The 27,587-nt window shown below is 46.8% G+C and overlaps 1 protein-coding gene across 12 annotated transcripts in view; it reads left to right on the top strand.

Annotated features, from left to right (window-relative positions):
- PLEKHA7 (pleckstrin homology domain containing A7) overlaps nt 1-27,587 on the top strand; it is a gene marked incomplete at its 5' end in the record, with an annotated part of 212,625 nt that overhangs the window by 115,071 nt on the left and 69,967 nt on the right. For 10 of the 12 annotated variants that reach the window (XM_079930112.1, XM_079930104.1, XM_079930108.1 and 7 more), the window contains 3 exons: nt 12,751-12,834; nt 26,525-26,636; nt 27,405-27,506. In XM_079930112.1, the coding sequence (XP_079786238.1) occupies nt 12,751-12,834; nt 26,525-26,636; nt 27,405-27,506 (298 nt within the window). Of the gene's footprint in view, nt 1-3,364; nt 3,560-12,750; nt 12,835-22,285; nt 23,298-26,524; nt 26,637-27,404; nt 27,507-27,587 lie in introns of those variants that run through there. The other 2 variants (XM_079930106.1, XM_079930105.1) reach the window with 2 other exon arrangements.

A 27,587-nucleotide genomic window follows, 5' to 3' on the forward strand; every position in this document is an offset into this window, starting at 1 on the left:
CTCAACATCAGGAAGCAATAGGGAGTAGTGGGGACTGCAGTGAACTAGAAGGGCCATCCCACCTCTCATGGGGGCCCGCTGTTGCCACAGTGTTTGGTTTTCCAAGATGAGCTGGGTTTTTGTATGAAAATTTCCTGTTGTTAAACTTGGGCTCAATTTTAAAAATCTGTGTGGTTCAAATAAAATGAATTCTGGGGGCAAATTGGTTTGCAGGTAATCAGTTTGAAACCTCTTATATATGTTGGGGCAGATTGGCATATGGGATGGGCTCCTGGGTCATCTCTCTGTGGGTTGGTCTCGTTTGGTGGGGGGGGGCGGTCCTAGCGGAGCTGTGTGCGGAGGGGGTCGCTTATGTTCATCCTTGCAGGTGGATATGGAGGAATCGAAGATACGTAAAGTAAAAAGCAAGTTAAAGAAAAATGTGTACAGTTTTATTCTGTTTATGTAAATTTTTTTCTAAAAAGATGTGTATATAAATTTTAAATGCATAAAAATTTCATAAAGGCGAAAAACAAAAACAAAGAATACACAAGGAACTGGTAAAGGTGTTGCCTCTGAGATTGACACTGAATTCAAGGCAAAAAAGGGACCTTCTGCTTTTTAGTTTATACCTGTCTGTAACACGGAATACAGTTGACTCTCTGTGTCCGCAAATGCAGAACCCACAGATAAGGAGGCTCACTGTACTATGCCATTTTATATAAGGGACCCGATCACCTGTGGATTTTGGAATTGGGGAGGGTCCTAGAACCAATCCCCCACAGATGCCAAGGGACGACTGTACTTAATTTTTGTAGGGTAAAATGAAAAGAGTTGTTGGGAAGCATAATTGCCGTATAGAGAGTGTAAGCCTTCAGTGCTGAGAGTACAAGGAAGGAAGAAGGCAGAGTGGTCTGGAGTGATCAGGAAGGACTACTGGGAAGAGAAGAGGCCTTGAAGATTGGGTAGTATTCGTTAGGGAAGAAGACTGCAGGAGACAAAGCCCAGGGGTGGGATAGACCGGGTGATTTGGGTACTGATAAACGCTTAAATTTGGTAGGAGCTGAGGGTCTAGGGAAGTGGTGAGAGAGAGGGAGGCTTTAGCAGTGAGGAGCCACGGAGGGTGTGTGCCAGGAGATAATGGAACGAGAGCGGTGCTCCAGCATGATCAATCTGGCAGTAAGGATGCGGGAGTTTGGAGGCAGGACTACAGGGTGGGAGCCTGTCATGTGGCCTCTTTGGGCTCCCAGCTAGCTGTCACTGATCCCTGCCAGGGTGTTGCCTGGTGAACAAAGTTATAGCTATATACCTGGTGAATAAGCTCACAGCACTTCCCGTTTCTCCACTCTCAGAAATGTGGGCTTTGGAAGTTGGCCAGCCTCTGCTGGTGCTCGATGTGCTTCCTGTACCTCTGCTGCCAGCGTGTCTCCGCAGACATTTTGGAGGTTCTGTGGAGGAACTGGCCATTGACTGAAGTGTAGCTGCTAAGAACAGCCCCATACTTTGGAGTCAGGCAGATATGGGCTTGAAGTCTGACTTTGTCACCTACTGGTTATGTGACCGTGGGGTGGCACTTGACCCCTTTGGGCTTCAATATTCATGTTTGCAAAATGGGGATAAAACGATTTACCTTCTAGGGTCGTTGTACCCAGCAGATTGACACATAGCAAGTTGGTGGGCCTTGCTGTAGTTTTACACTGTGGTACTCACTCTGATCTGCAGTTATATATATTTATATTATTTATGTTTAATATTATAAAATACTTACTGTATCTATTTATGACCATATCAGTCTATTCTTTTGGATTGTAAGCTCCAGTTCAGTGGGAGTAATTATGTTCTAATCACTGTTTTAGGCCAAAACACTCAGCGCAGAACATATAGTAGCGCTAAATAAATGTTGAATGAATGGAGTTTGTGCTCTTAAACCTACTCCAGCCTTTACAAACAGTTGACTTTACAAACAGTTACAAACAGTTGATCGACTAGGGTGTATCTGTAGTTGAGAGACTAACTTCTCTGTGGTTGAAACAAGTTTTTTTTTTTTTTTTTGCGATACGTGGGCCTCTCACTGTTGTGGCCTCTCCTGTTGTGGAGCACAGGCTCCGGACGCGCAGGCTCAGTGGCCATGGCTCACGGGCCCAGCCACCCCGCAGCATGTGGGATATTCCCGGACCGGGGCACGATCCCGTGTCCCCTGAATCGGCAGGCGGACTCTCAACCACTGCGCCACCAGGGAAGCCCTGAAACAAGTTTTGTCAATTCAAATGCCCTTGTTAGGATGATATGTCAGGATGGCTTGTCGAGTCCTTCATTCTTTCATTCTACAGTGGCAGATCTGTTTTGTGGGACTTGATGTTTACAAAATTTGGGAGGTCTTCTTTAAAATATATACAGTTGTAGAAAGCATGTACACACGTTGCTAGGCCCCTTTCTAGGGCCTTGGAAGGGGCTTGTGAAAGTGAGGGGCCCTAATACTTGAAATTCCTTAGTTTCACAATAAATCATCTCTGCATTTAAAGATTTATAGAATACTCCCTACAGGCAGGGGTGGGAGTTGTGAAGGATATGGAAATTTCTAAAAGGGAAAAAATGATGTTAATGGATACAGGTTTTAGTAAAGCTGTCATTCCAAGTAGACTCAGAACAAAACCCCGTTGTTTTGTTTTATGTTTTTTGTTTTTTTTTCATTCAGCAAATATTTATTGAGCACCTACTGTGTGCCAGACATATGTAGGCATTGGAACATAGCTGTGAAAAAAGAAGTCCTTGTCACCTGCATCATGACTTGTAGACCTACATAGATGCAGTGAAGAGCCACAGTGTTGCTCTGAGGCCGTGAAGATAAAGGCACTTTGATACCTTAGTTTGCCTTTCTAACCCCCTGCCCTTCTTGGTAGCCATCCCAAGCAGTGATGAAAGAATCATAGATTTGGGAGTGAGTATGATGGCTTGTAACCGCTCAGCCTCTTCCTGGCCATGACCATGAGAGATAGTGATAGAGGAGCTTTCATTTCTCCACCAAAGACTCTCTGCTTTGGGGCTGATTTCAGCCACAGTGTGGCAGAGCAGAACCGAGTGAGCAATTCATTCTGACTCCTGGGCTCACAAGTGGAGGTGTTTTTCTATATTCTGCTACAAGAGGGGCAGCCAACCCCATGGTCTCAAAGAACAGAAGAATTGGGGCCTGGAGACACAACGTGCCTGCCTCAGTGTTTACCTCCAGCCGGTGATCCACTTGGCCACAGCGTGGCGGTGACTCACAGCTGGAACTGTGTTCCTGCATAGTTGCCAGGTTTTGCGTAGGGGTGGGCGAGGAGAAAGGAGAATGAATGGGTAGGAGCAAGTGGCTGCTGGATTTGTAACACCTTGGGAGGCAGCTGCTCCAGAACCGAAATTGAAAGAGAACAGGCGGGCTGGGAGCCTCTGCTTCACCTCTGCAGGTGGCCGGACCCTCCCTCCCAGTCTGACCTGAACTGGGGTTTTCATAAGGCCCGGGCTGGGAAGACACAGCATGGAGCTCGAGGAGAGAGTGAGTGTGTCTGCCGCCTTTCCCAGCGAGAACAGAGCTGGAGAGCAGGTTAGTCCTATACTGGTTACTGTTACTGGGATTCAGTTTGCCGTGATGTATTCTGATTCATGAAAGTCAAGTAATGACAAAGAAAGGGAGTTTTCGATGGGTTGGTTGGGAGCGTCTGCAGTTTAAAAAAAAGAAGAGCCCAATTTAATTGGGAATAAACAGGACAAAAGTATCATTAACTACACCTCCCCGATGTCATTACAAAGGATATTCTGTTGGCAAGCGAGACTGGGGAGGACAGCTGTTCTGCCTCCTTCCTTTGTGTTTTCAATTATGTGCAGTGTTGTTGCATTTCAGTCTGTGGCTCCAGCAGTAGTCTGAGATGAACCTCAGTGTCTCAAGATGTTACAGCTGGAAGATCCCTAGAACATCACCTGGTCTAGCCTTCTCATTTTACACTTGAGGAACCTGACTTATTGAAGAGCATTAAAGAGAAGCATAAACCTGGGTGTTCTCTGAGGTCGAAAATGTTACCATGAAGTTTTAAAACTTCTGTAGAGTGTGTGTCCCTGGCTCAGCACAGCCTGCTGGGAAGGCTGTTTTTTCTTGGGCTGCACTTTCTGAACCATGGAGCTCGACCCAGTGAGGGACAGAAGCGTGGCTGAAGGAAGGTGCTTATTGATCTGAAACTACTTTGCCTGGCAGGCGAATTCTAAGTTTAAACAAGAGGCTGGGTGTTTTGCCTTAACTCAAAGGGAAGAAAATGTGTTCTTGAGCCAGGCTAATAATATGGGAGTTTGCAACATAGAAAAAGACAAAACATCTCTATTAGAGTGGAGTTTTAGAGCTAGCAAAAGAAAAATATAACAGACACTGAAGGTTGAGCGCCTGCCATAGGCCAGGCACATTATCGGTACTCTTTATAACAATCTCGCAGGGTTGGAATTGTCTCCTCTTTTTACAGATAAGGAAACCAACACTCAGAAAGGTCATTAACTCTTTCAAGGTCGGGTACCGCCAGCGTGCGGCAGAGCTGGGGTTTGAACTGCATGCAGCCTGTATGACTGAATAGCCTGGGCTTCATGCTTTGAAGCCTGCGTGTGGCCTTGATGGAGAGTCTAAGCCCCTCATTGGACAGACGAGGAAACTAAGGGCCAGAGAGGTTGTGTATTTGCTCAGGGGTGTGAAACTAGTTGGTAGTAACAGAGCTGGTACCTCGGCTCCTATTACATTGCTTCTCTGCCAACTTCCTTTAAAAAAAGAGTTAGGGGAGGGGAGGCTATCTGGGTTTGATTTCCTCATTCAGTCAGGAGTTTGGCTTTAGTCTTTTCATGGTTATTGAAGTCCTGTGGAGCCACAATTAAAACTTCCTATTAACCATCAATCCTAAGTATTGGAGCCCCATGTTGGGGCTTGGGGAGAAGAGAGGCTTGCAGTGTGGGTTACTGGGTCAGAAGAGGTAATTTATGAAATGAGCTGGCCACTGAGTGGAGAGCCTAATGAAACATAGATCTTTTCAGATCATGATGGAAGATTTCGGTCTGTTAAATTCAGTGTTTGGAAAGGAGAGACCTCCCTCTTGCAAGATGTGAGAGCCTCCAGTTAACTCAGTTAATTCTGTGACTCCCTTGAGCCCAGCTCTGTCTGTGCCAGGCTCATCCCCTTTTGGCACCTTTGGGCAAGGAGAACAGGTACTGACTGCCCCTCTGGGTGGTGGGTCTGAGGTTTGGCTGCATTTCAGTGTCTTTGCCTAGTTGGGTGTGTGAGTGAGTCAACTGTGGACAGTGTGGAAGTGGGGAAGGCCCTTCCTTGGTCTGCACCGTGCTCCCCAGGGCTGATGGAGTCTCCTAGCCTGGGTGTAGGATCCTTTATCAGGGCCTGGGGGCCTCTGCCTCCCCAACTCTCTCTGGGGCATGTGTGATCCTTGGGCTGCTGAAACCAGAAAATGAGAGCGGTTCTGCACAGCCTCTCCCTGAAGGTGGCGTGTGTTTGTGCTCAGGCTGTTCAGATAAAGGACTTCAAGTGCCTGCTCCATGGTATTGCTGTTCTGTGCTGCAGGAGATACATGAGAAATCAGTGAATGACTGCCCCCAGCCCTGTGGGAACTTAGGATCTTACTGGAGGTAGGGGGAGAGGGGGAGGAGAGCAAACACACATGAAATGGTAGAGAGCAATGTGAGAGCATATAGCCAGTCACCAAATTGTAGGTTTCACACCAAATATTCTCCAAGTTCACAAAAAGGAGTTACAGGTGATGTTTCTATTATCCTCCTGTGTGTTTTTAATCACTCAGTAATTGCCTCTAGGGTGTTTGCATTCCATTCTTTGGTTCTCTCTGCCAAGTGTACTACCTCTCCTTTGCAGCAGTGAGGGGGAGGGGAGTTGCAGGGGAGGGTTAATTTCTCCAAATTATATTGTAACACAGTTGAGAGAGAGCCAAGGATTAGGCATTCGTATTATGTTGGTGTCTGATGCTTCCTTCCTCAGGTGGTAAGAGCAGAAGCCACTGCCTTTTGATGGCTTATGACCCTTGTTTTTGTCTGTCTGTGATCCAAGTCCAGACTTCAGTAGGGTTAGCTAGCCTATTTGGAGGCATGGCCTCGCTTTAAAGTAGGAGTCTCCTTCATCATTATTTCTCATTCATTCATTCAGCACATATCACAGAGCCAGACTCTGTTACAAGCTGATAATAGCAGTAAAAAGACAGGCAAGGTCCTTGCTCTCCCGGAATACACTGTTAGTTTGGGTTACCGATGATCAGCAAACACAGACATAAGTAAGAAAAATAACAGTAACAATTAAAATAGGGTGATGTGATATGAAGTGACTGGGAGCCTACTTCAGTGGGTGGTTGGGAAGGGCTCTGAGATGATAATTCTGCTGAGGTCTGAATGACAAGGAACCAGTTAGAAAGTAAGGGGAAGAGCATCCAGTACAAAGGTTGTTAAGTAAGAGAGAGCTTGGTATTCAGGGAGTAGAAAGGAGACCGATGTGGCCAGAGCAGGATGGGGATGGAGGAGAGTGGTGCGAGAAGAGGATGGAGCTAGGCAGGGGTCAGATCATCTAGGATCTTGTAAGCCAAGGTAAGGAGCTTGAATTTTACTCTGTGTGTGATGTGGAGCTGTTGTAGGGTTGAAAGGAGGAGTGTGTGTGATCTGACTGACGTTTTAAAAGATCCTTCAGGCTTTTGATGAGTAGGGTGGGTGGTACAGAGGCCAGGGTGGAAGCAGGAGAGCAGTTAGGTGGCTGTTGTGATGACTAGTGTGCTGGCTGTAGACATGAAAAGAAGCGTATGAGTTCAGAGTATGTTTTTTAGATGGAGGCAGTAGGACTTGCGAACATATGATGTGTAGCGGTTAAGGTAAAGGAGTGGAGGATGACTACTAGGTTGTTGGATAGCGATGCTGATAACAGACATAGGGAAACCTGGAGGAGGAGTATTGGATCTGGTGGGAGTGAGGGGAGGAGATTCATTCTATTTTTGCCCTGTTAAAATTTAGATGCCTGTTAGTCATTGCCATTGTCGAGACACAGCCAGGGGACTTCCCTGGTGGCGCAGTGGTTAAGAATCCGCCTGCCAATGCAGGGGACACGGGTTCGATCCCTGGTCCGGGAAGATCCTACATGCCACGGATCAGCTAAGCCCGTGTGCCACAACTACTGAGCCTGCGCTCTAGAGCCCTCGAGCCACAACTACTGAAGCCTGCGCACCTAGAGCCCGTGTACCGCAACGAAGAGTAGCCCCCGCTCACTGCAACTAGAGAAAGCCTGTATGCAGCAACGAAGACCAAACACAACCAAAAAACAAACAAACAAAAAAAGACACAGCCGGGTTCAACAAACATGAATTGAGTACCTTCTGTATGCTAGGCGTTGTGTGATGCCCTTTCATATATCCTCTCAACAACCTTTTGGAAGGATATTATTATTATTTCCTATTTGCAAATGGATGAAATGAGGCTCAGAGACCTGAGGTGGCTTGTTCTGGTTTGAACCCAGGTCTTCTGACCCCAGGACTCTGGGCTGACTTGTTGCCGAGGGTGGATATTGAAGGAGGCTGGTTAATACTGTGTTGATGGCACTCACCTGGAGAGAGGATGGGGGACCATATGTTGTCTCGCCAAGGTCTGATTCCCATGCTTCTGGAAGGAGGACCTGTCAGAGTCATGCCAGTGTGCAGCGAGCTGCTTGACATTTTCAAATAGTGCAAGCTCCAAAGACCACTTCAGTAACGTCCTCAGCCCCCTTAGGAATGCCACACGAATAGCGGTGACACTTTTTACTAAATGAGCAATTTTGTAAAAGTGTTAAGTAAAATAAAACAAAAGTTTCTTAAGAAGTGTTGGGGGAATGTAGAGATGCCATTTCGACTGTTGGCCGCTATCTCTTTACTCTGCAGCCCACATGGGAGCTGAAGGCGGGGAGGCAATTTCTTGTGTTTTTGGGTTATTAATTCGGGGACCTAACTGGGAGGATTAGTAGGTTACCTGGAACCTTGGCTTTCTGGAGACACTGGGATTCAGCACAAAGATAGTAAGTGCCGTAACAAGTCTGGAGGCAGTGCTGACTGTGGCTCGATGTCTGTAGGGTGACTCGTTCACAGCATTCTGAGAGCTGTATTGAGGAGCCAGAAGGTCCAGAGTGGCAGGTGCCGCCAAGCATACCAATGAGGAGAGCCTTGATAGAGTCCCCCCGTGGGCTTCAAGGCCGGATGCTTTCCTTACATTTTAAGTTGTCTCTTCTGCTCTTTACAGCAGGGGCCAGATAAGAGCTCGTGCTGGCAGAGCAGATCTGTCACGCTCTCAGCATACCAATACCACCACTGTCAGAAAAGCAGATTTACCAGGCTGCTCCGACCTCCACTCTTGAGCACCATTCAGAACTTCTTGCCATGCCAGAAACAGTGGCTGTGCTAAGTAAATTGGAACCTTTATGTTTAACCAACCAGAGTCACTGTTCACGTTATAGTCAAAATCTCTATGAATGGAAGAATTAATCTTGCAAAAATGTTGCAAGAAACTGTAGGACTCATTTACATTTTGACTAGCCCTGTCTGTGGCTGTAGGTGGGTTCTTCCTTCTAGTGAGCTCAAATCAGTCTCCGGTTCTCCCTGGCCCTCACTCTGTTCTCTTACCAAGTCTCCTGTGTTGGCTGTCATACTTCTTGAGGGCCTAACCCAAGTCCTTCCAGCCCAGGGCTTGTGAAGACGTGCTTGTTTACGTGGATGGTTACCCATGGCCCGCCTTTATGGGGCTTGTCCTTCCCTGCCATCTTCCACCCGTGCTCCCTGGTCCTCTCACAGGTGAGACTGGCTGCCCTCCAACCTGGAGGGCTGCCCCTGGGAGGAAGAGTGGGATCTGAAAATAAAGGCTAGGTTCTGCTCTACCTCATTTGCCGAGTTACTTTCTCAGTAGTCTGAAATGCAACAGAAGCCCTTGTATGGAGGAGAGAGAGTTTCTGTGCTCCACTGAAACCAGCCACCTGGCTCCCGGCCGGGTCACCTACATCACTGTCAGGGAGCAAGGTGGCAATTCAGGTTTAAGAACAGGTATTTCAGGGGATTTGTCTGTGCCTGCTAACTTCATCTTAAGATAGGGTCATAGGACATGAGATTCTTCATGGGTTTTAGAAAATCAAAAGTCAGGAAATGGGGCAGGCTGGGGGCTTTTGGGCTGAGGGGTTAAGGACAGCAGGAAAAGTCAGAGGACTTTGCAATCTCCCAATGGGTGGGGGAATCTAGCGTTCCATAGGCAACCTCCATTTGGTGAAGGTGAGCCTGGAGTGGTAGAAAGAGATCAGAAAGGTGGTGGGTGCAGGAACCCAGGAGTTGACTGTTGTGGGCATGTCATTTCCCCTTTCTGGGCCTTTCCTCACCTGTGGCTTGATGTAACGAAACACAGCCTGCCCTGCTGGGTGTTTAGGCAGATTGAATGAAATAGTCCAAGGACCTAACTCTTCTTCCTTTGCCAAAAAGTGCTGAACCAGAAGCTCTGCCATTAGCAACCTGGGCGAGTTTGATCAGAAACCATCGAATTTTAAGACCTCAGTATTCAGGAGGCATTACTACTTTTTAAAAATTTTATTTAATTATTATTTATTCGGCTGCATTGGGTCTTCATGGCTGCACGTGGGATCTTCGTTGCAGCACGTGGGATCTTTAGTTGCAGCATGCAAACTCTTAGTTGTGTCATGTGGGATCTAGTTCCCTGACCATAGATCGAACCTGGGCCCCTCTGCATTGGGAGCTCGAAGTCTTAGCCACTGGACCACCAGGGAAGTCCCCCAGGAGGCATTGCTTTGATTCATCTCTTTTCTCAATGTATTGAGTCCTTTTTTTTTTTTTAATTTAGTCTTCCAATAACATCCCGTGACCCACATCTTCATTTATTTTTGCATAATATAGGAATAAAAATATCTGTGCTGCCTACCTCAGTGGGTACTTGGGAGGGTCAAATACAATAATGAATGTGACCACACTTAAAACTTCATGTAAATGCAGGAAATGGTGGTGATGGTGCTGTGGTTGATAACTGTTTTTAGCAAAAAGGGCAGCGTCCATATTAGGGAAGGAAGACTGAGGAGCTGCCTCTAGGTCTGACCAAATGACAGCTATATTTTTGTCCACTTGAAAAAACTATCTTTCTTCTAATGTTAGAATGTGAAAATCAGCACAGTGCCTACACCTTCCAGCTCAGGGTTCATTTACCCAAGACCCTGGGCTTATTTAAGCTGGTACAGGTTGGGTGTGGAGAGCCCAGGAGTTGCTATTCAGGTTGTACAGTGTGTATGAAGGCATTGCTGGATGCCGGATGCTGCTCCCAGCACATAGAAGGTTTGCTCTTTGCTCACACCTACCAGAGATTCACCAGGCTGACCTTGGCATAGGACCAAAGACTGTTTGGGGGCTACTGAGTGCCACACAGGTGGTGTCATTCAGAAGTTTGGCCCTGGGCATAAGGGGAGGGAGAGGAGGTAGCAGTAGATGCTGCTGTTTTTCAGATGCCTTGACTTTAGGGACTTCCGATATTGACCAGGAAGCTGCCAGCCCCACAGACTCCTAAGGGAAGGGGACAGCAGGTTAGCACGCAAAGAGCATCGATTTAGAAATTGAAGACCTGGATTCATGGCCCAGTCTTATCACTTATTGACAGAGTTATCTTGAGCAAGTCTCTTGACCTCTCTGAGCCATTTCCTCATTCATAAAACAGGGGCCGACGGTGTTAATAGTTAAGATGTGTAAGAAAAGGCTTTGTAGAGGTAATCGTGGTTAGGAATTATTGTTATTCCCATTATGAGCAGAGCATTTTTTTTTTTTCCTCTAGGTAGAAATGAGGCAGGCTTAGGTAGAATGTTTTCAAATTCCCTGGTGAATGGAGATGGCTAAAAGAAACTGGGTGCAAATAAAGCCTAACCCGTGAACACAATGCAGGGATTTCTGAAATAGGTGTTACGGGGGCCTGCTTCTCATCCTTATCCAGACGCTCATTCCTCAACTCTATTTTTTTTGGGAAGAACAGTCTGCTGCCTGCCAGATGAGGTCATAGGATTCCAAGGGCTTTGCCTGGAGCCAGGAGCTGGGAATTCGGAGGCCGGCAGTGGTGGGGAGGGTTGAGGGGGTGCTAGGGGTGGTGTGCAGTTGCAGGGCCAGGGAGCAGACTGGCCGGATAGCTCTGCCTATTTCACCTAGGGCTTATTAGGATTCAGGCTGCTCAGATCTCAGTGCTAGCTTTACCCAGACACCAGACGCAGGACGCTCTGACAGCTCCAGGGCAGAGTAAGGCAAACAAAGGGTTTTTGTTTTTTGTTTTTTAACCTTTATGCTATGCTCATTTAAACCTACTAATCTCTGGGGTGAGTCAGGGCTCAGTTTGGGGATGGGGCTGATATCTTAACACTATCGAACTGAGATGATATGTTGACTCTGACAAGAAAAAGCATTTTAACCGTCTGTATAAGGAGCCTTAAAAAATGACCATGCCCTTTGATTTAGTAATGTTACTTCTGGGACTTTAACCCAAGGAAATAATTTGAATTGCAGAAAAAGCCCATAAATGCAAAAATATATTGACTATAATAGTGGGGGTGGGGTAGGGGAAGCACCTAAAATGTCCAGCATTAGAAGAATGTAAATCTTTCTAGAATGTAAGCACTGCGGGGTAAGGACATTTTTGTTCACTCTGTATCTCTAGCACCTCAGGCAGTACCTGGCACACAGATGGCCAGTAAAAATTTTACATCTATATGATAAGACTATTATTCACCTATTTCAAATGAAGACATCTTAATGACATAGGAAATTGTCTATGTTAATTGGATGTGAAAAAAGCAGGATACAGATTTCTAAATACAGTAAAATCATATTTTTAAAAAAAAATGATAAAAAAAAGAAAGCTAGGAAAGAGAAGAAACCCAGGTATATCTCTAGGTGGTGAGATCATGGGTGACCTTTTTTCTTTCTATATTTTCTAAAATTTCTAAAACAACTATGATTTTGCGAGTGAGAAAAACATTTTAACATAAATCATATTCTTTAAAGAATAGAAAAAGGAGGTTAGGTTAGTTTATTCGTGTGGATCAGAGCAGCAGCCTCTAGAGCCAACTCCTCCTTCCTCTCAAAGAACCAGGCAGCCTTTATGAATACACAAAACACCTACACACTTCGGTTGTGTCTGTCAACTCGGCGTGGAAGCTGATCCCTTCTCACTTCAAAAGGGTGATAAAAACTCCACAGTGTTGAAATTGTACAGGTCATGTTGCAGAGACATGCCCATACATTTATATTCCATCACTGAAGTGAAGACATTTTGTAGTAGGGAGAAGAATTTTAAGAAGATAGATTTTTCTGGGTGGATGTTAATTCTTAGGATTCTTTTCCTGGTTCATGGGTTTTGGAAGCTGTTGAAAGTGCCATCTGCTTTCGTTCATTCTTGTTTTCAGCTCGTGCCATCTTAAAGTAACTTGCGCTGAGTGAGTCAGTTTCTTGGAGTTAGCCCTTCATGGACTGTCTCTCTGAGATACAGTGCTGTCTTGGAGGCAAGACTTGCCTAGAATTGAAATCCCCACGTCTTAGGTGAGCTTTGGCGCCTGAGCTGGAAGTTTTTGGTTTTTCAGTGCAGCTGGCTTCTGGAGTGGTCTTACCCTGGGAGGAGTCTGTGTTGACCAGGGGTCCTCAGACATTAATGACCTATTGTTGTGTCTGTGAGCCTTTCCATTCACAGGATTTCTCATTCATTATCTCTCTTTCTCTTTAGCCATAACCAGCAGACCACAGCCTTCAGGCATCCTGTGAGTGGGCAGTTTTCTCCAGAAAATAGCGAATTTATTCTTCAAGAAGAGTAAGTACATTTGTATATTCTCCTTTTCCAGGCACAGCTTGGGAGCTTAAAGGCATTTGCTTAAAACAAAGCTTGTTGGACTGTTTTCTCTCTCAGACGTAGGGGCTTGACGTGGATTGTTTGATTCAAGCTGAAACTCGAGAATTTTGTTTGTCAGTCTCTAGACTTCTTTCAGCGGGTAGATGTGGAAGCGGGGAGATGATATGGGGATGTGCTGTGATGGTTATTGTCAGAGCCTCTTCATAACTCCCTTTCCCCGAATGATCCCTTTCCCCTCAAGCGTCACCTAACACACTAGCTGTGCTCTGAGAGGACCCACTCACCTGTTGTGAGAGTACCTTAAATCAGCCTCAGGTCCAGCTGAACCAACCTCCTGTGGAGGCCTCATATAGGAGCCCAAAGCCAGGGCTTAGAAGAGAGGAGGGCTGGTGGCCCCCATTGTCCCTGAACATTTTGAGTCCTTTCTGCTTGCTTTCCCTAACACGGGCACCGTCTTGCCCCTCAGTCCCATTTCACCAGGGCCTCTGGGGTGCTCAGAGGTAGTTTATACCACCCAGGGCTTGTCTGCTTAAAAATGCATGTACAGCCCACGCATACATTTTGGGGAGGTGTCCTCCCAAAAATGAAGGCAGAGAAATGTGTGCAAGTGTCTGTGTTCCCTTCTGATCATTTGAGATAGCTCTGTTTGAAGAAAACAATTCTGTCTGAGAAACTAATAGAGATGTTGGCTTTAAGCATTTTTCTTTTTTTTCTTTAAAAAAAAATATACACACACATACATATAATATATGTATAATGTGTGTGTGTGTATGTGTATATATATATATATATATATATATATAATTTTTTTTTTGGCCGCAATACACGGCTTGTGGGATCTTAGTTCCATGACCAGGGATTGAACCCAATCCCTCGGCAGTGAAAATGCGGAGTCCTAGCCACTGGACCGCCAGGGAATTCCCAAGCGTTTTTTTTTCCCCCTTCAAATCATTTTTCTTCTGTTCAATCACCTAGATATGTTCAAATATAATCTTAAATTATCACTATTTATATTTTTACAGCATTCCCCTTTCTCAGTACTTAAACTTTTAAACTAACACGGAAAATTTCAAACATATACAAAAGTAGAGAGATACAGTAATAAATCCGATATATTCATTACCCATCTTCAACAGTTTCCAAAACATGGCTGATTTTATTTTATCTGTACCCTCCCCCTCACCCCTGGATTATTTTGAAGCAAATTCCGAACATATTATTTCATCTCAATAGTGTTTTCAACTTAGAATCATTATCCAACAGAACTTTTAAAACTAGAAATCTGTAATTATGATCATACTGACATTCCTTGCATGTTTACTCTGTGCTGGGGATTTTTATATGCATATCTCATTTAATACAATAATCCTGAGAAGTAGACCATCATCACCATCTTAGAGACGAAGATACTAAGACCCAAAGAAGTCACGTCACTTGCCCAAAGTTGCCTGGCTAGAAGTAGAAAAGCCAGGATGCCATCCCAGCCTGATCTCTTTTTGGTCAGGTCTAACCCTTGCCCTAGTCAGAAGCTGTTTGCTCAGTTATTTTGGTGCTCGTGGCCCACAGGACATGACAGCCAGACTGTGGGGCTTGTGGGGGGTTGGGGGGTGTTTGACTTTGAAAGCATTAATACTATTAGAGAAAGAGGGGATGCAAGGTAAAGATTGTCTTGTCTCCTACATTGAAAAAGACCTGCTGTGTAAAGACAAAGCCAGAATGTGGATTCTCCGAATTCCAGGTTGGAATGAGTTTGTTTATAGAATCCTGAAGGTTAGAAGCTCTTGGGAGGTTGTTGAGTTCAGCCCCCCTCCTTAAGCATCCAGGAGACACGGGCGCCTGTCATTATTAAAGGTCTGGATGTAGAATCCATCAGAACATTTAGCTTGAGAAGTTACCAACTTTAATAAGAGCTTCTGGGGAAATGCACACTTTCCATCACTAAACACCTCTGTCACACACATCCTTTTTCTCATTGTTAACAGAAGACTTTATCCCTTGACCACTTACTTCTGAGAAGGTAGCCTCTTTATCCTACCAAAATAGCTCTGCAGCTAATCTCAATTCCATCCAGTTTCCAAGGAAAAGATATTCCTTCTTTTCAAGGGTCACTTTTTCCCTCTAGATCCCGTTTCCTGAATGTCATAAGGGGTGCTTGCTCATTTCAGATGTTGGGTACAACTATATGGCCAGACATTCCTTGAAGCAGACAGAATGTGCTTTAGGCGTTGAGAGGAAGGGATGATTCCTATGAACTGATGTGGTAATTGCTGCACTTATTCATTGAATACTTAGTCAGTGCCTACATGTGTCAGGGGCTATGCCAGACTCTGCAGTTATAGCAGCAAACAAGACAAATGTGGTCCTGTCTGTGAAGAGCTTACGGTTGAGCAGGGAAGATAATTAAACAAGATATCACAAATGTGATAAATGTTCAGGATAGAGGGAACACAGGGTTCAATGGGAGTTGATAAAAGAGAGTTCTAACCTGGCTCAGGGATTGTGGAAGGCCTCTCCATGCTGGGAAAGGATGTTGTTTAAATTGAGACCTGTCCAGTCAAGGTGAACAACTTGTGCAAAGACGGAGAGGGGAGAGCATGGGGAATCTATACTAGTTGAGTTAGAATGAAAAACAAAGAGCACAAAGTGGATTCTGGAGATACTTGGGAGGTAAAATTGACAGGACTTGGTGATTGATTGGCTGTGATGGGGACGAAAGAGAGGGAAGACTTTCTTGAAGTGTCTGGCCCTAAACTGGAGGAAGGGGTAAGATTTAGATAAGAGAAGATAAGTGTGCACGAGTGTGAGGGTCATTCACAGCTGAAGGAAGTGTTACCAGCCTTGGCAAGAAGACTGACATGCCACTTCCCAGAACTTCTGCCGCTAGTGTCCTTGTCCCCATGGTGAGCCACAGCTGCCTCCCGCCTCTGCAGGAGACCCTCCAACACTAGCAGAAATAAGGCATTACCCTATACATCCACCAGAGGGCAGACAGCGGAAGCAAGAAGAACTACAATCCTGCAGCCTGTGGAATGAGAACCACATTCACAGAAAGATAGATAAAATGAAAAGGCAGAGGACTATGTACCAGATGAAGGAGCAAGATAAAACCCCAGAAAAACAACTCAATAAAGTGGAGATAGGCAGCCTTCCAGAAGACTGACATGTAATGGAGGTTTGTGAAGGAGAGATAAGGTTGGAGAGGGAGGTTGCAGCCAATTATCCAAATTGCTTCCTCTCTCCAAATAGACTTGGCTTTTCCTCCAGGTAAATCCTGGGGGAGCTCCGGAGGGTGAGTGAGGCATGATTTGCCTTCCCAATAACCATTTTTAAAAACTGTGCTAAGGAGTATGATTTCCACTTTGTTCCCTTTAGAGGAGCTTAATTTTGTTGTGTAGTGTGTTATGTGGTGAGAAAAAAAAGGCTGAGATGACCTTTTTCGTCTTTATATCAGCTCTCAGATTAATGTGTTGGGTAGAAAAAGGAAAACTGGCTCTTTTCTTTTCCTTCTCCAAAAGTCTGTTACGGTCACATTGACTCCTCTCGCCAGAGCCTCTGCCTCGGTTTCACCACTTCTAGAGCGGTGGTTCTCAAAGTGTGGTCTCTGAACCAGCATCCCCTGGGAACTTGTTAGGGATGCAGTTCTCAAGCCCCACCCCAGACCTACTGAATCAGAGATTCTGGAGGTAGGACCCCCATAAACTGTGTTTTAACAAGCCTTCAGGTGATTCTGATTCTGGTAAGAGTTTGAGAACCACTGATTTAAACAACCTGCTGTTCCCATCCCTCCTGAATTACTCCCAGATTCTTCTATTTATCCTTAAGTCTCCTCCAGATAACCCATCATTCTTTGGGCTACAGTGGCAATCTCAGATGGATTTTAGTCAGATAATCTTGGGATTCCTTATCCTGTGAGAAGAAAAAAAACATTCTCCATGGTGACTTCCTTTAGAGCATTACTGATGTGAACAGATAACCCATCTCCCGCACTGCTGGCAGGTGGGGCTCACCTGAGCTGTTTGGTGTACCAGGTGCATGCCCACCAAAAGATTGTTTCCCATCTTACTGATTAGAAGCATGGAGAAGAGAAATAATGTGAAAGCTGTGATCTGGTGGATCTAGAGGACATAAACTCTGAATGTTCTAGTTTCTGTTTCAGTAATACAGGTTCAGTCAGGATAGTCTAGGGTCTGCTCTGGTAATAACAACGACAAATAAAATCTCAGTGACTTAGAACAATTAAGGTTCTCACTTTTGCCCCATGTGTCCATCATAGGTCCCCTGAGGGGTTCAGCTCTGTCACCTTTACTGAAGGACCTGCATCTCTGTGCTTCCATGATTGCCAAAGGCCAGAAAAGGGAAACTTGGTGAATTCTACACCGGCTCTTTCACTCACATCTCATTGGCTAAAACGAGTCACATGACCACTCCTAACTCCAAGGGGGCAGGGAAGTGCTTTTCTACCAGGCATCTGGAGAGGAAATCAGAAATATTTGTTGGTCAGCACTAATGACTACACTTAATAACCCACAGTGCAGATTTATTAAGGGAAGCAGGACCTTTTGAGACTGTCGCTGACGAGCATCTTTTGTTGCATGACTAGCATTTGTTTTTTCATTTCACCTTTTCTGTTACGCTACTGAGTTCTTTGTTAGAACCCCCAAGGCGGGTGGGTATCAGTCAACAGGTCCTGCAGCCTTGACCCCCAGGGGAGACCCCTGTATACCCAAGCCAACGGGCATGTGGAAATCCCTCTTGGAAGAGCTGATATAAGCCCAGGCTGCATTAATAAAAATATAATGTGTAGAGAAAGGGGGAGAATAGTTCTGGTATACCATGGTGTTTGTGGACTCCTTCATTAATTCATTCTGAGTTTATGGAGCCCCAGGGACATGCCAAGCCCCAGACGCTCTGATCTGGGTACTAAGTTTCAAGAGGGATGTTGAGCAATTGAGATAGCCCTGAGGAGGGGAATCCCCTTATGAAAAGGGGTCTGGAAACCCTGTCCTATGGCCGATCATGTTTAGTCTTTAGGAGAGAAGATGAAGGAGGATGTGCTGTAAGTCTTCAAGAAGGGCTGGCAGGTGGAAGTGGGGTATGTTTATCGTGTGGCTGCCAAAGGCAGGCATCAGATCAATGAGTAAAAGTAAAAGGCAGGCAAATTTCAGCTCAGTCTCTAATTTTCTAGGAAGGAGATTTTCTATCATCCCTTGTTTCAAGATCTAGAATTTCATCTTTAACATTAAATGAAGTAATCTACTTCTTAGAATAAGAGTTGGCTTTTTCCACTAATAATAATATTGATATTATTATTATTTGTATAGCTAATACTTAGAGTCCTTATGATTTATTGTCAGGTACTTTTCTAAGTGCTTTCCATATATTAATTTCCACAACAGTCCTTTGAGGAAGATAATGTTATTATCATGGCTACTGAGGCACAGAGAGGTTAAGAGTCTTGCCAGAAGTCACACGGCTAATAAGTGGCAGAGTTAGGATTTGAAACCAAGTAGTCTGGCTGCAGATGCTGTGCCTCTAACTACTACACCTACTGCCTCTCATTTCAGTGGTCTTCAGGAGACATTCCCCTTCCTTGGCTGTACTTAGGCGTTAATGTGTTGACTAAGTAGGCTACTGCTACTTAGAAATTTTAATTGTAATTGTATTTGCAGTAATGAAATTTGATCTAATAACTTCATGCTTGCTTGAAAGGAGCCAGCTTCCCCGGTAGTCTCTTCTCCAGAAAACATCCTCGAGCCTTTTTACAGAGCTTCAGTTACAGTGATTGGATCTTTTGGTCTCTTCTGAAGGCCTTTTTCCTGATTCTCAGCGATTTTCTTGAATTGGGAGCTTGTGGCTTAAAGGACCACACCCAGGGGCCCTCATAAAGGCGGAAGCCTTGGCACAGAGAACTCCCAGGCTGTGGTTTTGGTGGTTGGTGCCGTGTGCAGGAGCATTTACTCCTCGGTGCTGGGATGCCCAGGAAGCCACTGACAGACGCCTCTGCAGCTCTTGGGGAAGAGGAGAGAAGCATTCCGGAGCCGTGAGGCTGGCAGCAGGCTGTGTACACTGATCCCCAGGCTCTGTTAACCATTTGATGACGAGGTGGGGCCTGGTTGAGAGTATGCGCTCTGGAAGTTCAGAAGCCTGCTCTGCTCAGAAGCCAGCTGTAAGGCCCCCAAGATCACCTTGGAGTTTCCTAACCAGGGGAGAGGACCCTTGCCTGGCCTGTCTTTCTTTCCTGGGCAACCTAGGAAGTTTAGCTTGTTCCTTCCATTGAGGTCTGAGCAGCCCTTCGTTTTCTTATTGGACTGCTTAGAAAAAAACCACAGCTGGAATTGCTTAGAATTTCATGAGTGGTGTTTGGAGGATAAGACTTTAAAAGATACTATCTTGCTGAAGGTTAGACTTACCTTCCTGACCTTTGACCTCTTTGGGGGTTCACTCTGCAGGTTGCAGGGCAAGACTCTCCAAGGCATATGCTGATTATGCCTGGGGGTGGGGTATCTCCTGCTGCTAGAGATGGCTGTTTCCCATTCCTCCTGCAGTTTCAAGTTGGTGAAAGCTCGCAGTGAGAGATTAAGAGCCCAGGTTGGCAGAGGGGGTGCGCTACAACTCTGAGCTCGGAGGAGTCTGTCCTGTGAGTCCCGGGCTGTGAGGCTGATGTGTTCCTGTCTGTGGCTGATACAGCCAGCACCTTGTCTTTCCAGACTGGCAGTCTTGGGCTAGCTTTGCCTGTTGCATTTTGTTGCCATGGCAGCAGAAAAATGAGGAAAAATGGGAACACCTGGCAAGCAGATGCAGAAACTTGACTGTTCAGTTTTCCTTCCTGGTCTAAGAGACGGTGTTGGTGACAATCACAGGTAAGGGAAGAGGTGATGATGGTGTCCTTAGTTCCTTCAGACACCTGGGTGTTGGCTTGGCTTTTGATGTTGATGTTTCGAAGGGCATTGGCACGGGGGATGCAGTCGTTGCCACACAGCAACCACGTCTCCGGCTGTCTGTGCTGAGGAAGATGCTGCAGTGGTGGCTTTGCTGTGTGTGGAAGGGAGGCTGCTGCTCGCACAGTGATTTTGTCTTCCTGTGACTGCCCTCCTTGACCTCCTCTCAATCTTGGAAGTACCCAGATCTCCATTAGAAAAGGCTATTTCCTACTGTGTAAAGTGGCTGCCTGGTTATCCAGGAGGAGCAGATTTGCTTAGAAAAGGGCTTGCCAAAGGCTGGGGTTAGAATTGTAGCATCTCTGAAACAGCAGAACAAAGGTGAAGAGGACAGTAGAGGTCAAAGTCTGGTTCTCCCTCGGCATAGACAGAGACATGGAGCCTGGACAGCAGAAGAGACTAGACCAGGCTCATACGGCAGAGCGGGACTCAGGCCAAGTTCAGGACAGTGCTTGGGTTTGAAGGTGGGAGAGAGGAACCTTCGAAGCTCGCTGGGTTGTTGCTGTGCCTGGTGAGGGCTGCCTTTTGGGCTGCCGTTTGGGCTGGTTTCCAGCCCCCGAGGTGGTGTGGAGTAGGGGGAGGAATGGGAGCTTGTGTTCAAGAGAGGAGCTGGGGGTGAAGGGGAAGGAATGCAGGAAGCCTTAGCTGAGTAATGAGGCCACAGTCACTGAATGAAAACCCCTGTCAGACAGCCTTCCCCGGGGTGTTGGGAGTGTGTACAGGGAGTGCTGGTGGTCCGTCTGTGTGTCTCTTTCTCTGGGAAGACGGGGTGTGGAGATGTCTGCCTGTTTGGGACAAGAACTTTGTTTTATTCCTGCTTTTCATTGTGTATTGCTCTCCCCAAACCCCTTAGGGTAGTGGGTGTGAGCGGCTTAAAAAATGCTGGTTGTGCTGGTTGTTTGTGAGTGTGCCTGTTCTCGTGCACCCGGTAATCTCAGCTGAGTTCTCCATGTAGAATCCTTGAGGATAGAGCATGAATTGGGGTGCCTATTTTTCTTTCTTTTTTTTTTTTTCAAAAAGGGCTTCAAATGCTTGGCTTTTTTTTTTAATTAATTTATTTATTTATTTATTTATTTTTGGCTTTGTTGCGTCTTCGTTTCTGTGCGAGGGCTTTCTCTAGTTGTGGCAAGTGGGGGCCACTCTTCATTGCGGTGCGCGGGCCTCTCTCTATCGCGGCCTCTCTTGTTGCGGAGCACAGGCTCCAGACGCGCAGGCTCAGTAGTTGTGGCTCACGGGCCTAGCTGCTCCGCGGCATGTGGGATCTTCCCGGACCAGGGCTCGAACCCGTGTCCCCTGCATTGACAGGCGGATTCTCAACCACTGCGCCACCAGGGAAGCCCGGGGTGCCTATTTTTCTAGGAATTAATGGGACACAGATGTCATCTAATGATGTCTTCTTCGTAAGAGATTCCTGATTTCTCATAGCTTCCTAACCTCCCATCATAGCCTTGAAGACTCTTGACATTATCCTTCTCCTGGAGAAAGAAAGGGAGGCCAGCCCCACAGCCACAGGGTTATTACACGTTAAAGAAGCCCCAGCGAAGGTGTTTATAGGGCTGTTTATAGGAAATGATTGCTGTTCAGAGGTTAATGGTCTGGTACCTTCAGCTTTCTGGAGAGAAGTGCCTTAGAAATAAAAATAAAGTAAACCTGAGATTTAAATTCTGGAGTCTCCACTGGTAACAGGGACAAACAGTGCTTTTCGTTGAGTGCAGTGCTTCGTGGTTTTCGAAGCGTCATTTCAGTCTACATAACCACCTTGTGAGACGAGAGTTCTTTTCACCTCATTTTGCAAAAGTGGAAATTGAGGCCCAGAATAGTGACGTGACTCTTGGAGAGTCTGTAAGCTGCAGAGCTTTGTTGAGATCCCGTTATTCTGGGCTCGTGGTCTTTCCACCACCCCAGGATCTTCTTGGTTTGGGGGTTGCTCTTGGGGTTGAGAAGAGCAAAAGCCTGTTTCCGCCAGACCTTGGGACTTGCCGTGGGATGGTATCTCTATGGCGAAGCCTAGGTTTTGGAGTCCAGCTTCTCTCTCGGGCAAGTCATTAATCTCTCTGAGCCTCAGTTTCCTCTTTGACAAAATGGAGAAGGTAAAACTGGCTTTGCAAGGGTAAGTGAGATAATGCAGGCAAAGTGCCTGACACAGCAGGTGCAGGACAAATACAGCCTGGTCCCTGGGCTTGCTGGACCTTGTGTACCCGTCCCTAAGGGTTGGTGATACTTGGCCTGGCGACCTACCTGTTGCAACAGCAATAGGGTCTTGCTGTGCCGCCGCTTCAGTCTGCTCCAGTTCCTGATGTTGACTGAGAGGCAGCTGAGGAGCCCATTAACCAAACTCACCTAAATTCAGACCCAGCAGAAAGGAGTGGCTTCTGAATTTATAACTTCTCTCTCTTACTACGTCTGACAGTGTTATATGCATTGCTCCTGGAAATGTAGGAAGCAGAAGCAGCTCCTTTTGTAGATAGGTAAATTGAGGGACAGAGAAAATGACTTCCTGCCCAGGTTCACCTGACACATCCTTGAGGAAGTTCAGAGTAGAATGAAGGTCACTTTCCTCCTGGGCTTCTCCAGACTGATTTTTGTGTGGTTCCAACTTCTTTTGTTCTTTTCAGAGGGGAGGCAATTGAATTAAAACTCTAGCTCACTGTTTTGAACTTCAGCCCACACCCCTCCGGCAAATAATCAGCATTCATGTAGCCCAAGTCAAGGAAAGAGAAGTCTTTGTTCAAATCATCCCACTGTACTTTGGGATTCAGGATAGCACAGAAACCTGGCACACAGGCTTTTAAGGTAATAGATTTTATTGAATGACACTAAGAGTCTGCCTTCCCCTCGTGTGTGCAGCTTTTTGTCGCCTCTGCCTGTCGGCATCTGTGTGACTCATGTGCCTGAGGGCATGCTGCCGGGAACCAACCACCTTCACAGCTGCTCAGCTCAGGGCCACAGACTCCTCTTCTCTTCTCTGGGGGAGGGCGCTGTTCTTGAGTAAGACCTGTCAGGAGTCTGGGGAGTTGAGGACAAATCAGTGTCTGCCCTGTCAGACTTTTAAGTGGGGAACACACCTGTAAGACGTAACTGGCTGGAGCAAATGTGCCAGAATGCCCACGTGCAAGTGACTGTTGCTCCTTTCAGAGTTGTCTCTTCAGGAGGCCACACACATGCTCCACTGATGTTCCCACTGCTCCAAATAATGTGGTCAACGACCTCTAGCAGTTTCCATCAGAGCCACCTTTTCAGCCAAGTGAGAAAATTGTTTTTGAGACATTTTTCATATCCTCGTTTTTGAATACCAAATGGTGTCCCAAGGGTGACCACCATCGTTTTTTGGTTTTTTTTTTTTGTTTTAAACCAGTTGAAATTCCAGATAACTTCTAGTGATTTCCAGAAGTGACAGTCACCCTTGGAGGGACCTAAGAGACCATGGCCCATGCTGAAGAGATTCAGAGGAACATCCTCTGAATGCAGATCTTGTTACTTGGCCAGGTGGGTAGCTGTGTGCGCCTTGTTCTTTCAAAGAGTCAGGTCAGGGACTGCTAGGTAATGGTTGAGTCTATTGCTTGAGTGGGGAGTCCTGGTGAAGACACGCTCCCTGTTTGTAGAGATGACATGGTCCCCTCTCTGGGGCAGATTTAGTTTGGACTTCAGTCCTGTCTGCTAATAAGGCAGCTTTCTCTGGATGTTGCTGAGCAGAGGTCTCTATAGTCACGGAGAATGAAGTTGTCTTCATGTGTTTCTCCCTGTCCTCACCCCGCCACCCCTGTCCCATCCCTCACTAATGTTCAGTGTTGGGGCCACAAACAGTCCTTTTCCAGCTGAAATCTGTTCATACCTGGCTCTCCAGGTGGTAGTCGTACCTTCTTTCCTCACCTACCCAAGGCTGCAAGGAAGTCATCTTTCTTCCTGCACCTGTGGCTGGAGGAGCTCCCCGGCCAGCCAGCATCCCAGAAGCTAGTGTAGGGAGGGGACATGGGGTTAGAATACAGGAAGATGACTACAGTTAGAGCTCAAGATTGTAAGGTGCAGAAATGGCAAAAGTGGTGGGCATCTGTCCCGGATTTCCTGAGCAATCACAAATCCAGATAGTCTCTTCTTTGTCTCACAGAGTAGTGATGGCATATCTAGTTGATGGAATGTGATGCAGTCATTTAAAATGACATGGATGAGTTTAAAAGAAAGTAGAGGGACTTCCCTGGTGGTCCAGTGGGTAAGACTGTATGCTCCCAATGCAGGGGGCCCGGGTTCAATCACTGGTCAGCGTACTAGGTCCCCCATGCCGCACCTAAGGGCCCCCGTGCTGCAACTAAAGATCCCACATGCCGCAACTAAGACCTGGTGCAGCCAAATAAATAAATAAATATTTTTTTAAAAAAAGAAGAAGAAGGGCCTCCCTGGTGGCGCGGTGGTTGAGGGTCCGCCTGCTGATGCAGGGGACACGGATTCGTGCCCGGGTCCGGGAAGATCCCACATGCCGCAGAGCGGCTAGGCCCGTGAGCCATGGCCGCTGAGACTGTGCGTCCGGAGCCTGTGCTCCACAACGGGAGAGACCACGACAGTGAGAGGCCCACGTACCGCAAAAAAAAAAAAAAAAAGAAAAGAAGAAAGGAGAAGATGTTTATATTACAATAAGTTTAAAAATCAACATGCCAAATCGTAAACACAGTATGATCACAATTATATAAAAACAAAAAAGCACACATCCCCCCCAAAAAAACACAGGCATATAAAAAAGAATGAAAGTAAATATACCAAGTATTAAAAATGACTTTTCTGTGGGTAACAGGACTATGGTGATTTTTTTCTTTCGTTTTAGCTTTTTTCTTATATTTCTCAAGTATTCTGTAATAACCGTCATATCAGTGTCTTAAATGGGAGCCAATTAAACTTGATAAAATCCCGAACAAACCTTTCTTACTGTTGGACTTTGTGTCCTGAATTTTGGCTTAGAGATACAGCTGCCGTGACTGAGATAACCTGAGAACTCTCCTTCCTTGTCTCAACCTCTGTAAATCTGAAGTCAGGCAAGCCCAGGTTCCAGGAAGACGTTTTGGGCATAGTTCTGTCTGGAGGCAGGGGCTGGACAAGGCAGCCTCTCAGAGCCCCTTCCCACCCCCGGTTGGCGATTATCTGTGCTGCACACAGCTTCTGCCAACACTGAGCGGACTCTAAGTGTGGTGACATTCTCTGAGTGGGGAGCAGTAACAAAAGTCTGGCTGGGATGGAGGCCGGGGGCGGGGAATCTGGAGTGAGTGCCTGAGCTGACAAGGAGCCAGTGATCTTTCTCCCTGGTGGGACTTGCACCTCCAGCTGCCAAGCATCCGGCAGGGCCCAGCCGCTTGGAAAGCTGGTGCCCGCTGCAGTGGTCCTGCTGCTGGCACAGCTCAGAGAGCACGGGGGTCACAGCTACTTCCGCGAAGGACTTCCCTAATGGTACAGGGTGTCAGGTCTCTGTCTTGGGGTGTGGGAAGGATCACTTATCCTTTGAGCAGCAGTGATTTTGAAGGAAGCAGCGTGTCTGCAGGGTGGAAACTAGGATTTTCCCTCGTAGCACCCGTGTAAAAGTAAGCCTGGCGAACAGACATCCAGAGCGTGTCTTCCTCAGCTGTGTCTTGCCTGGATCCTCCATCTCCATCTACTCAGGGCCCTGGCCCAGGCCTCCAAATCGGATTTTCTCCACTCCTCAAGCCAAAAGCCTCAGTTTACTGCAGCTACCTGGGTCCTGTTGCCCATCAGAGCAGCAGACAACCCAGCCATAGAATGCTGGGACTTACACTTTGAGGAAGGCTTAGGGATCCTAGAGTTAGCAGGGTCTGGGAAACAAGCGTTGAGCTGTTTAAGGATAGGGATTGGATTGTGTGGAGTCATTCTGCTGCCGCTGCTGCTTTGAAAGACTGGCAAATGCTGGGGCTCCGTGGAGGCAGGTAAGAAGGGTTCTCTGTGATGGCTCTTAAGTGCTATACCATGATGTTTCCAGGGCGCTGGCCCTCCCAGGGCAGGTGGACCTTCTTGGTGGGACGCGTGATGTTGCTGGATGCCGATGGGGACACATCAAGGGGAATGTCACTGGGGATGCAGGCGTGCTTCATTTCTTCGTGCTCTCCAGGCATGGCACAAGGGGTTAATATCTTCAATGGCTCTATTTTGGGGCTAATGGAGTGTTCCTAGAATAAGACTCTTTGTTGAGTAATCTATTTTGGGAGGCAAGCCCCACTGGCATTTATGTAAGCGATTCTATGTATCCGGGGGTGTGGATGTGTGCGCAAGTGGTTTCTTGTTACTAATTAGAAACAGCTTCTTTTGGGAGCCAGGGGAAATGGAGGTGTGTGTGTGTGTGTGTGTGTAAGGAGTGTGGATTGCTTTTGCTGTAAAGAGTGGGGTAAACCGTGTGGGCCCATCTGATGGGGCAGTTGCCACAAACACCCGAGTAAGAAAGGTGGGGACCTTGGGACAGCAGGCAGCAGTGACCCGGCCCCTTCGTGGGGTGTCAGGCTGTGGAGATTGTCCATCTGTCATGCTCTTGATTCCCTGAAGCATGTGGGTAGGCTGGGTGTCGTGGCCCTCTAACGGCAGTCTGGAGTTAGGTGGTGTCTAGAAGATCTGTCTTGGGCTGTTTAAGGTCCATCAACCAGTTCTAACCTGAAATAAATCTCAGATTCCACTTCCCATTGCGACCTGGCCACTTAATCACTGGATTCCCTTCTGTCTCCCCACAGGCCAAATCCGCATATGTCGAAGCGAGAGAGAAACCAAAGACCGTCCAGCATGGTCAGTGAAACGTCCACGGCTGGGACCACTTCTACCGTGGAGGCCAAGCCTGGCCCCAAGGTGAGCTCCTGGCCACTTCCCCTCTTCTGCATTTTGCCAGGCCCCTTTGTAGCCAGAAACCCGTTTGATCTTCACCATAGTTTTGTGAGGGAGACGTGTAATAAGTATTCTCCCCAGATGACAGATAGGAAATTGTGGCCAGTTGGGGTTATGTCACATGTCCAAGAAAACAGGTGATTGCTGACAGAACCAGGACTGACATCTACGGCCTTGGCCGCATTCTTCATTTTCCTGTCGTGTCTTTGGAGGGCCACACCTCTGTTCACATGTGTGTCAAAGACTGCATGGTGAGATTCACAACAGAAGGGCCCAGAGGTTTCTGTGCCCACGATATGGAAGCACTGACTGAGGAACAGGGAAGAGAACCAGCATTGCAGAGAAGGGGAGGGTGCTGAGGAGTGAACCAGATGGGAGGGGTAAATATCTGGAAATTGGCAAATTCTGTGACCAGACTGTAGCATTGCTCCAGAAAGCCATAGGACATATTAGGGCCAGAAGCTGCTGGTGAAAGTTGATTGAAAAATCCCTTTACATTTTTTTTCCTCTGTGACCCAAACAGGAAGCTTGCTAGCTCTTGCACCCACCTTTTAACTAGGATGCTGCGGCCGTGTGCACGCCCATTCTCTGTCTTCTTGCTGTTCTTTTGATCAGAGGGCACTGCTGCATAGATGACGGCGCAGGGAGCCTACAGCCCTCCTATCGTGCAGATGCTTCTTGGGCCTCCCCAAATCCCCCTTGCTGCTAGAGTTCAAGTCTGCTCTTTCCTAGATCATAAAGTCCAGTAAAGTCCACAGCTTTGGGAAGAGGGACCAAGCCATTCGGAGGAACCCCAATGTTCCGGTGGTGGTGAGGGGCTGGTTGCACAAGCAGGTGAGGAGACTGAGGAGGGAGGGGTGGCAGGGAGGTAGTTCTTGCTGAATTCCTTCCTTACCCTGACCCCCGGGAACTGGG

The sequence above is a fragment of the Stenella coeruleoalba genome (genome assembly GCF_951394435.1).
Source record: "Stenella coeruleoalba genome assembly, chromosome: 8".
Lineage (NCBI taxonomy): Eukaryota > Metazoa > Chordata > Mammalia > Artiodactyla > Delphinidae > Stenella > Stenella coeruleoalba.